The sequence below is a fragment of the Akebia trifoliata genome, chromosome 1 (assembly GCF_017979445.1).
Source record: "Akebia trifoliata isolate Shusen 1 chromosome 1, ASM1797944v1, whole genome shotgun sequence".
In the NCBI taxonomy this organism is placed as follows: Eukaryota; Viridiplantae; Streptophyta; class Magnoliopsida; order Ranunculales; family Lardizabalaceae; genus Akebia; species Akebia trifoliata.
In genome coordinates, this window is record NC_141375.1 from 30,463,668 (window position 1) to 30,475,983 (window position 12,316).

The 12,316-nt window shown below is 33.4% G+C and overlaps 1 protein-coding gene across 3 annotated transcripts; it reads right to left on the minus strand.

Moving 5' to 3' along the window:
* Positions 1–447: 447 nt before the first annotated feature.
* On the minus strand, positions 448–9,019 carry LOC147411654 (phosphatidate cytidylyltransferase 1-like). Of its 3 annotated transcripts, none has more exons than XM_086450857.1 (13): positions 8,659–9,019; positions 8,491–8,558; positions 6,022–6,153; positions 5,581–5,834; positions 5,317–5,468; positions 4,986–5,127; positions 4,285–4,441; positions 2,906–2,953; positions 2,719–2,805; positions 1,478–1,606; positions 1,324–1,380; positions 875–958; positions 448–776 (listed from the first exon to the last, which is right to left on the minus strand). In XM_086450857.1, exons 3-13 carry the CDS (start codon positions 6,103–6,105, stop codon positions 687–689), a joined length of 1,284 nt encoding a protein of 427 aa, XP_086306983.1. In that variant the 5' UTR covers positions 6,106–6,153; positions 8,491–8,558; positions 8,659–9,019; the 3' UTR covers positions 448–686. The 3 variants fall into 3 exon arrangements, with proteins under 3 accessions (XP_086306983.1, XP_086306974.1, XP_086306990.1); XM_086450848.1 differs by having other exon boundaries at positions 8,452–8,558; XM_086450864.1 differs by lacking the exon at positions 8,491–8,558.
* Between the last annotated feature and the right edge of the window lie 3,297 nt (positions 9,020–12,316).

A 12,316-nucleotide genomic window follows, 5' to 3' on the forward strand; every position in this document is an offset into this window, starting at 1 on the left:
CTCAACAGGGTTTTGAACCTAGGATGTAGGAACAACAATTCACGTCTTACCACTTAGTGATGTTGGCACTTCAAATGATGATAACTATTTGAGTAACAATTAAGCGGCATGTACTCCTAAAGGAATCCATTAATTGTGTGGTTCAGGTAGCCCTGAAATGCGAAGTCAAGTACTCAAATCTCTTGACGGGAACTGAGGGAACACTTTCTTGTTACCCCTAAGAAAACTTGCACACAGAAACAGGATGTTGGAATGGATTTCACGGATATTATTTGGTAACTTCGATATTAAGATATGAAGCTCCACCCAATAATCAAGTCATTGGGCAAAACCAGTCCCATTACACCTTTGTTTATGCAAAATACCAAACAGATCAGATGAGAATGTGATTATGGCATATGGCATCAATTTTTAGTGCGGGGCACGTGATTGTGGGAAAAGGCAAAATTTTGGGAATCATATTATTACAGAACTTAAGCTAAACCGTTAAGAACAATGAGGGAATAAGCACATAGTCTCTACACTTATAGCCTGCACAAATCTAACTTAGCAGCACTTGCACGCTATGCAGAAAGCCTGCATGCCTAAACATTTAAATGGGATTGCACTTGGAAAAGCAAACGACTTCATGTACATAACGTGCTAAGTAGAATGAGAAGTAATAGTTACATGGGAAATATGCTGCTTCACGTTTGACCAAACTGCCTATCAAGGAAGATCTGCCCAAGCTTCATATATAGAGCCCGTTGCTCATCAAGAGAAAGGTTTCTTAATATCTATCAACAGAAACAACCCGTATCATTATCTATCCAATTTATGAATATTATGAACATGAATGATCATGAATGTATTATTGGATATATTGAATACTCACCTGATCAAAGATCATCTCAACTGAATAGCTCTGAGGAATGACAAACGACTGGTGATAGATATAAGCGAAAACGGCCATAACCATCTACAGAAATGTTATCATATTAATCACAGAATGGAAGAAAAATTTCTCGTAAGATACTTTCAGCATTCTTCTAATCATCCCAATACAATGATCTGTTCCACAAGATGACATGAACTTCAAAGGCAACTAACACCACGATATTTCTGTAGGAAGGCATAGCCCTTACATGTTGAAAATAGGAGAACAAATTTAAGAACTCATGTTTTATTTTATTGATTAAGCTGGACTTGAACCCATGAAGAACACGTGAGTAATGATATGATGCTACTTTAAAACTGCAAGATCTATTTATTCCCAACTAAAACATGAGTTGATATTGACACAAATATTACCAATATAAATTTTTTACAGTTTTAGCAGCTCACCTGGCAATCCATTCTGTCAGTAAGGCCACCATGTCCAGGAATACTATCACCGAAATCCTGTTATAATTGAACAAACATAACATTAACAATTATTAAACTCATCATGTATTTCTGTATCACTTAAAATTCAGCCCAATAATCAACTAGGACAAACCTTGACTTTAAAAGCTCTCTTAAAGCCACTTGCAAAGAAGCCTCCAAAAGGTGCTATGATTGATGCAAATAAACCAATGCATAAGGAATGCCACTGCACAGGCAAAATTGACACCTCTTTCCACGGAAACTGAACAATGAGAACAAAATATTATACACAGATTCTGATAGAGCTTGTGTAAAAAAAATGATCCAAAGATCAGACTTGTTACAAAGAGACCATGCACAGTACCATGATATGTCTTGAGTGGTGAAGATAAATGATTTGTTAGTGATGTTCCTTCCATGAAGCTTAAACATTTCTGCTGTAGGCAACAATGGTAGGACAAAGAGTACATGACAATACTTCGATCAATATCGAAGCTTGGATTTCTTAGAGGAAATTTCAGGAAAAACCTCCTATATCATGCTAATCCAAGCAAACCAAACCCAAAAGTTCATAACGGTGCTAAAGAAAACTTTAAGGGAAAATCTCTATTCAATAATCAAAGTGTCATAATGTTCTCATTAAAAATATTTATAAGAACAGCAAAATCTTAAAACCTTATTTAAGACCCAAGTGATTCAACACACAACACTTCCATCTGTTTTTTCAAAGAATTCAACCATTAAAAGGAAATTCAAACATTCCTCCCTTTCAGAATTAGGAGTCTTCCGTTCACTGACAGACCTAAGATCACTTTCACACCCTCATGTAAACAAGGTAACTGTGTTATTTTGCATATCATTGATAGGTATGCTTTTCAAATTTCCATGGCCTACCCAACAAGTGATACGAGTCCATTCGAACCACACCATCTACATCCTAGGATAGAGTGCTACAATAATTTAAGTTTTGCTTTCTATAGTTCTGGGTATTTTAAGCAACCCATTCCATAAAAGTTTGTTTATCAAATGATGATACCACCATGCAGACATGATCTCCAACACATTCAGAACCAATATTTGACTACAGCAGTCTAGCCAAGTCATGAAACAAATGTCAGTAAAGCAGCAAAAATTGCCATTTCTAGGGTGGTAAAATATATTAGGGAACATCTCAAAGATTATATCTACATGGACATGTAATGTGTTCAAATGCAAAATTCAATCAATTAACAATAAACGAAGGAGCTTGGAAAATTATGAGTAAGACACCTTTAATTCTTTATTTTACATCGTAATCAAATTTCAAATTGAGAGAGAGAGAAAGAGAGACAAATAATATAGTTAGGTCCAACTAAGTAAAATACCCTCACTCACCCATTGAGGAACCCATCCTGACAAAGAATAATTATCTGGTCTAAACAGTGGTCCAGGATCACAATAAAGCCACCCAGTTGACAAATCCTGCACTTGTTTCCCCAATAAACCGAAATAAGTATTATATAATACATCAGCATATTTCTTCAGATGTACATTTTGTCCACAAAAAAAGAAAAACAAGTACCTTCCTAGGACATGTGAGCCACTGGAAACTGCCCATGATGTTCGCTAGCTGCATAAAACATTACGTTCAGATGTCATATAAGTAAATCTCTAATTTATGTAAAACAAGATGTCAAAAACACTGAATCCCTTCATCCCTGCATAATCAATATTCACGTTCAACTATTGCAGATATGTTCACAAATTGCAAATTTCTCTATGCAAAAACTAAAGAAAGCAAATTACAAAGGCTTCAATAAACATGAATGCCAACTGAGAAAACTCAAATAATCATATCAAACTATCTACGTGGAAGTGAAGCCTCTCTTTTTTATAATTAAGAGGGAGTGAAACTAGCAATTTCAAGATGATGAAGATCCCACTTCCTCGACAAATCATATCTAGTGCAAAAACACCAAGCCTTAAAATGTAGAAGCCTCTTCCCTTCTTTGGATGCCAGCCTCCCTCCCCATCAACTAAAAAACAAAATGATTCTCAACAATAAAATAAGATATGCATTCTTTTTATACGCTCTTACCATCGTATCAAGATCAGAATCTTGTATCTCATAATAAGTATGCTACAGCTAGTTTCGTGATGACAGAAAGACTATTTTGGTAGAATATCTTGAAACAGTAAATAGCTAAAATAGTGTATTTGAAACATGAGAAGTGAGTTCTAAATGGAGTCCTCATTTGTGAAAAAAATCCACAATAATAAGTTTTTTAAACCAAAAATCCAAAGATTAACACAGAAGTATCAAGGACATGGATCTTCAAATCACCCAACAATCTTGTAGGGGGGCTGAGAGAATCACCTCCAACATGTATTACTTTCAATTCTGATATTTGATTGAGGCCATCCAAATCTCATTATAAAGATTTTTCTAATATGTTGTTTCCATACTTGCAAGATTCCATTGATTATCTCAAAACTTGAGATCCTCAAATTGGGCACATTAACAATGTCAGGACTTACACAGCTGACTTATTCTCAGGGTTATATTAATTTTTTATTTTAGACAGATAACAAAAGTTGGTTGCTTAACTAAGATATCATTTAGAAATGAGAATTCTTCTATAATAAATACTTATAGTGACCTTCAAGCCTTAGATCTTCTCTTGGGAATTTCTGCAAAAGTCTACATTGTGCATAGTTTGAAGAGTATTCCTCCATCATGCTCAAGCAATAAGTTGCAATCTTATAATGGTGCATTTGATAAAATGGTTGTTTGCATAAATTTTTCCATGAGAGAACATCCAATGTTTCCACTTTGAATAATACAGTATTATCCCTTTCACGATCAAGTCATGGACGCAAACTAACATGAATGCTTCCCGAGAACAATCATTACTTGAACATTTTTGGAAGCATGTATGAAATCATTAGAGAATTACTCACCAAAAATGCAGAGATAATAGTTGTAACAGATGCTCCAATGAAACCCTCCCACGTTTTTTTGGGAGATAACTTGATCAAAGGTGTTCTCCCAAAGAAAAACCCGAAGATATATGCAGCAATGTCATTGATAACAATGAGTGATGCTGGCAAAAGAAACCTGCATTAAACCCTAACAATGGTCAGAAACTGGAGGAAAAAAAGTCAAACAATTAGCTATTATAGGAATTGTTATCTCGAGTGAACAAAAAACAGTCACCAAACACATTTTCTTTTATGAAAAAAAAAACTATTATTTGCACAAATATAAAACAGAAGTTAAATATCAAGTGAAGACAGTTCCTTACAAATCAATTTCCAAGGCAACCAATGGGTAGTACGTGGACCAACTCGGTTGAACATCGAAAAAAAGGAATAACTACTTATCAGATATCATAGGAAGTTGTGGTAGAAGAGAATTCAGTCTCATATTTGACATTCCATCTTATGAACCACTGAAGGATTCCTTCATTTTATGCACTATGAGTAATAGTATCAATAGATTTTATCAAACTTCGTAAAGATGCAATTACAGCATATATTGATAATTGAAATATGAATAAATTCTTAAATGGAAAATGTAGTATCAAATAAAACCTAATGTATGGCATATATTTCAGGAGAAGGACCAAGCATAAATCATGAATTTCTGAAAGTCATCTCACCAGAAAATTCCTTCAAAAATATTTGCCACAGTGAAGGCAGACTGCGTAAACACCACAATTAGAATCATGTGTGTCCATGCGTACTGGCCAAATTGATACTTGTACATTTTCTTCTTTAGTGTAAGAATGAACCACATAAATCCTGAGCAAAAGCAAACAAATAGCCAGAATTTCAGCAGCAATGCATAATGGTGCTAATCTGAAGAGCGATTAATCAGGGTCCAGAATGTAATAATGTGGAATCCACATTTGAAACATATGTTTACAAAAGAGAATGCTTGACATAAAGAGTCCTCAAATGCATTATAAAGGGATAAAGGTAGTAATCAACCTGCAATGTATAAGAAATAACAAATGAACATCTGATATTTGATGAGTCCACTTGTAAGCTGGTATAAGAATTTATCTGAAGTCACGGTGTTGACTAGGTGTTGACTGAGGATGCGGCCATATACAAACAACACTGCCGTGAAGAAAAAATGCCTGTGAATAGAATTGGAGAACAAGTACAAGAAAGACATGTAAAATATGTTAGGCTTTTCCAAAGAGAGTTTTGGAAACCAAAAACATGTTGATGATAAATTGGTTAACTGACCAATTTAACAGCCTGAATCCAGGAAGATGGCTATCTTCATGAGCTTTTCTGAGTAGATTGAATAGCTCCTTTGCCATAATGATTTGAATAACAACCACCATGGCCCAAATATAAAGATGGCCCAAGTAGATAATAAAAGCAAACCCCCCAATCATCCACACAGATGAATATGCACGGATCAACATTGACTTGTATTTGCTTTGATCATTTACAAGTAAATGACCACCATTTGCTTTACTTGCCTCAGGAGGAATCTGTCATCAAAGAACAAGAAATGCAAATTTTTTTTTAAAGGAAGCTTTACAAATTTATTTATTTTTTGGTTGTGAAAGGGTGTCCTAATAACAATTGAAATAAAGTTTAAAAAAAATGTACTGAACAACAGTCAGAGAAGTGTGGAAACATCTCCTAATAACAATATGTAGGAGTCAAGTAAGTAACCTCATTTGAGCGTCTACGGTGTCGAATTCTCACAGAAGGCGTTGATGGGGCACTGGTATTGTTATCCTTCTGTACGGTTGTCATGCTTATTTCTGACTTTAAAATCACCAAATATTTGCAGAGAAAATGTCCCTGTCATCAAATCGGACAGTACATTACTCAATGAGACAATATAGCATCCATTCACCATTTATTTTTATCCGTCGTCCATTAACCATTATTTAAATGAAGAGAAGTATGAATGATTGAAGCAAGTAAAAAAAATAAGTGTGATACTGGAAAAACAAATAAATTAAGCAATATGAACATATTTCAAATGTAACTTTTTTGACAATATAGAGTTTTGAGTATTGGCTTCTTCCACTCCTTACCCACCAAGGCATGATTACATTCCTTTCTTTGAGTTGTCATAGTGCAGGGTTGAGGCATACAAAGTTTATTGCTTCTTGAACATCTAGGTTGTGGTCAACATTTATGAGGCATTTATACCTTAGTTCCAAACACAAAATGAAATTTATGGTGTGAATGCCCTTGGAACACTCATATCATATCAGAGAGCCTACCAACAGGACCTCCCATAATTTATAGTCTTTATACTCAATAGCCTCTAATAGTCTATTGAAGATAGTAGGAAGCCCTTCCATCGAGTCATGTATGGTTGTTATAATTTTTAATTTCTTATAAAAATTATATATCAAAGACAATGGGAATATGAATTATTAGAACATATTATCCTTTTTTCTTAAAAAATACGACAAATTAATATATTAGAGTAGCAGAGATGGATGTGGAAAGCCTAAAATAGATAAAATCAGAAATGAACGTATTTGTAAAAATGTATTAGAACAAATAGGTGATGAAGTAAGGGAAATTCGTTTGATATGTTGTGGTCATGTACAACGAAGACCTCAAATAGCACCAGTGAGAAGGAACAAGTAGGTTGAATGTTATAAAAGAGTAAGCGGAACACCAAAAAGGTGGTGAATTGATGTAGTGAGAATATGTTTGAGGACAATTGAATAAACAGTAGACAAGTTTATATAGAATTGAATGAGGAAACATGATTCAATGTATGTAAGATATAGCCTTGATGATGATGAATAAATATGATATAGAAATGATAACTCGTAATGCCAAGTTGTTGTTTGCACATCATAATTGAGAAAAAATAAAGTGTGTTTTAATTGCAAAATAAAGAGTACTTTAAGAGGAGTAACCACAAGTTTCCCCAAAAACATATTATCCCCAAAAATTTATTATCGCTCTATAGGATTTCTCTCTAATAGAGACTGTTGTGGTGCTCTTTTAATTCACCTTCTCAAACATGCAGGAAAAATATAAAAACCAGTAAAATGTAGGGTTGTTCCTCATAAAAGAAAAGCACAAACAAGAGGGAAATCAATAAGATATACTTGTACAGGATGGTTACATTGGACTTTCAAGGAAAGTTATTATAAGACAAGAAATAGAGCAAATTGTGTCTCAAATGAAAATTTTCACTGCTTTAATTGTTTTGAAAATATTTATTGGAATCGTGATTAAAATATCCAATATACTGACCCCCAAACATTGAATGTTTCGGAACTGTATCAGTTGAGATCATATGAGTTTTTCTCTTGACAGAAACATTGCCTCGAGACAAAATTTTAAACATTGATTGGAATTATATATATATATATATATATATATATATATATATATATATATATATATATATATATATATATATATATGAAAATGTGGCCAACTTTTTGACGAAATTACGATTCCAACTCACTGTTCATTTTAATTACCAAAATTTGAACGGTAACGATATCGAAGGTTTTAAAGTGATAATCGCGCAGGTATCAAGTGATTATCTTGCAGGTTTCACTACTTTAAGCGAGATCATCATTGTACAAACCAGTGAGATCATCACTTTAAACTGCGATCTCGTCACTTGAAAAAATTGTGATTTCGCATGTTTAAGTTTTGGAAATTAAAATGAACAGCTAGCAGGAATCGTAATTTTGTCAAATTCGGCTCACGAAATGGTAATTTACCCTTATATATAGCTGGTTTGTCCAATACATTTTACTAAATACCTATAGAAATAAACTCTGAATAAGAGTAGCGTTTTAGGCACCCCACACCAGAGCCAAATTGTTGTCATACACGGGTTAAAAGTTTCGGAATGAGCTGATTTTTGGTGAGGATGATCTCTAATCCCATTAAAACAAGTTGAAGAATTGTAAATTGTCCATTTTTTTTTTTTTTGGCAAATCACTTTTGATGGGATTAGAAGTTTCAGAATGGGCTGGTTTTTGGTGAGTATCTCCTCACTATAGATATCATCCTCACCAAAAATCAGCTCATTCCGAAACTTTTAACCCATATAGGAAAAAATTGGCTATGGTGGTGGGGGGCCTTGGTAATAATTGGGGTGCCTACCCTATGAATAAATGCGTTTCGGTCTGTGAAAATAATCACCAAATCTTTTAAGATGTCACCAACACCATATTGCGCAAGCAATTTACTGTCATTAATGGCAATCCTCCCTGGTGTAAAGTCAAAGAAAGAAAAACATATAGAGATGTAAATCAAATTGAATACAGATAAAGGTCGTAGCAACTAATAAAGAAAATAAAATTTACATACCTGAAAATACTTTGAGAAATAAACCAAACCCTAGAAATTAGAATCGGTAGCTCAAGTGGAAAAAAATGAAGGTCGTTATTGCGGAAGACCCTAAAACTTCGAAGAAACCCTAGCCCTTAAATCTGTGGTGCTCATGCTCGATCGGAATGTAGTTCTGCTGTAGATCGATATCGAGAGAGAGAGAGAGAGAGGGAGGTAGAGATAGAGATAGAGATAGAGAAGAGAGAGTTTTAGGGTTGAAAGATTAAAGCCGCGAAGAATATAAACCAGTTGCAGAGTTGCAGTGTTTTTCAACTTTTAAATGAACCCCCAACCTTACTATTGGGAGTTGGAACACATTCTACTCTCCAAATGTAAGCAAAGCATAATTATTTGAAACAAAAGTTCATTATAGCTTGTCTTGTAGCAAAGTTTGATAAACCGCCTTTGCAAAATGCATTTGCCACGTCATCTAATATTAATTTGCCACGTGGACTAATCATATGGAGAATTTGGATAATTCATCTGATTAGCGGGTCTTGATCTCTTGTTCTGTGAACCGTTCATTGGCCACCTGGCAGAGTATAATTGGATGAAGACTTTCCTGCAGGAGGAGAAATGAGGGATAGGCCAAAAAAATATTTGGCCAGTTATTGGCTGCCAGTTGTAGAGTCATTCATAGAGTACAAACGTAATCATGAGCTAAATCTTATCTCGAAAATCTGTGGTTGATTGAAACAATCACATTCTTTCATTCACTTATATAATAAGACATAAGACAGGTGTCCATTAATATTAATTTGATGTCTCCAAATCTACTTTATTGTCTATCCAAATTATTTTTCATCTTAAATTTTATCATTATTTGGGAAGAGAAATTCTTTTCTTACTAAGATAGAGAGGGCAAAAAGATTTTATTAAGCTTCATCCATGGTCAAAAGGCCTCGAGAAGCATAAAATATATAATTAGACTTGAGACAGGTGTCTATTAATGTTAATTAAAAGTCTACAAATCTATTTTATTGTCTCAATTCAAATTCTTTTTCATCTTAAATTTTATCACCATTTTAAAAGAGAAATAATTTCCTTACTAAGATAGTGGGGATAAAAAGGTTTTATTAAGTTTCATTACCATCAAAAAAATCTAGAGATGTATAAAATATATATCAGACATAAGACAAGTGTGTATTAATATTAATTTAAAGTCTCCAAATCTATTTTATTGTCTCAATCCAAATTCTTTTTCATCTTAAATTCTATCACTACTTTAGAAGATAAACCCTTTTTTTACTAAGATAGTGGGGATAAAAAGACTTTATTAAACTTCATCCACCGTCAAAAAGACCTCGAGATGCATAAAATATATATTAGACATAAGACATGTGTCTATTAATGTTAATTTGAAGTCTCCATATCTATTGTATTGTCTCAATCCAAATTCTTTTTCATCTTAAATTCTATCACTACTTTAGAAGATAAACCCTTTCTTTACTAAGATAGTGGGGATAAAAAGACTTTATTAAGCTTCATCCACCGTCAAAAAGACCTCGAGATGCATAAAATATATATCAGACATAAGACATGTGTCTATTAATGTTAATTTGAAGTCTCCAAATCTATTTTATTGTTTTAATCCAAATTCTTTTTCATCTTAAATTCTATTACTACTTTAGAAGATAAACCCTTTCTTTACTAAGATAGTGGGGATAAAAAGACTTTATTAAACTTCATCCACCGTCAAAAAGACCTCGAGATGCATAAAATATATATTAGACATAAATATGTGTCTATTAATGTTAATTTGAAGTCTCCAAATCTATTGTATTGTCTCAATCCAAATTCTTTTTCATCTTAAATTCTATCACTACTTTAGAAGATAAACCCTTTCTTTACTAAGATAGTGGGGATAAAAAGACTTTATTAAGCTTCATCCACCGTCAAAAAGACCTCGAGATGCATAAAATATATATCAGACATAAGACATGTGTCTATTAATGTTAATTTGAAGTCTCCAAATCTATTTTATTGTTTTAATCCAAATTCTTTTTCATCTTAAATTCTATCACTATTTTATAAGAGAAATCATTTTCTTACTAAGATAGTGGGAATAAAAATATGCCTTATTAAGCTTCATCCCTTGTCAAGAAGACTCGAGATATGTAAAACAAGACCTTGAGATTTTTTTTGTGCATCTCAAAGTTTTTTTGATGATGGATGAGGCTTAGTAAGGCCTTGTCGCCTTACTATCTTAGTAAAGCTAGTTGGATTCATTTTAGAATATTAAAAGCAAATTTAAAAGTGTCAACTTGATAAGTTAGTTTAATTAAGTCATTGAGGACCCAGGTTCAAAATTTGTCTGAGCCCATTAATTATTGACCACTAATCTTACTTGTCAAAAAATAAAAAAGCAAGCGTAAATGAAATCAATTTATTTTACGATGAATTGTTTAAGTCAAACTTGAAATAAAAATAAATAAATAAATACGTGACTTACGACTCAACCCAACTTGAATTGATATCAACTAGGCCATGAGTCATGTTTGTATTGACACAACTTTGATTCGAGCCTAAATCAAATCAAAATTAAGAATCCAGAACGAATGGCAATAAGTGAAGATGCCTTCATTGATACTTAAGGTCTTGTCACTACCTTTAGAATAATGCTGAAGTGGCTGAAGTGGCCTCAAGATTGTTTCTCATATCGCACATATTGACCTCAAGTGAAAATCACGTCAAGATGTGCAATATAAGGTATAACATTGAAGTCACTCCAGCATGACTCATATCTTTATACACTTATAAATTGCAAATAAAGCCGATTTATCAATCTTTGAAAATTGAGAAATTCCCAATTCAGTGATTATTTATTTTAATTCTGAAAATGATAGATTATAATTTTCTGAATAAAATCATGCATCTCTGCGATAAATTCAGATAGTTGAAAATTTTATTTTAACAGACAAAATTTCGTATTTTTTTCATGCATAAGGGGATCCCACCTATGTAAGATGATAATTATATATTAATGTTGGAGGGAACATAATGCATGTGAGGGCTTTTGGCCGGTTCAATGCAACCAAGCAGGTCCATATATTCCTTGTCTATAATAGGGAAGCTGTTGGGTCTCTAGTCTCGATTCTCGACATCATGTGACCCTCTGTGGGAACCGTCCAAATTAACGTCAGGTCGACATGAGACTTGTTTTGATTAACGGTCAAAATCTACTCGAAACAACTGTTGTTTGGTCCATAATGAATATTTGTTGAATAAAGTTTAAGTAGTTGGATGATCACCTACCCTACCTATAACCCACCATCTTTAGTTCTGCTTTTAATACAATTATGTTTTGAGGGAAAAACTTAGTGTGAGTCCCTCTCACGTACCATGTTCTCTTTCTTTTTTTATAATTATATTATAGCCATATCATATATCATGTATATTTGTTACAAGAGGATGTTCGTGCTGTACAAAAGAAAGGATGATAAGTTTGGAGGGTATTATTGAAAAATAGGTAATAAAGGAAAGATAATAAAATTAGGAGGGTATTCTTTGAAGAGGAAGGACCATACAAGTAAAAGTATTCTTGAGATTTGAAAAGAAATTAAATACCAACCTCTATTTATCGGAGTTATAAAGAGAGTGGGATCCAACCCTGAGGGGTTGCCTCAATGGCAATTTT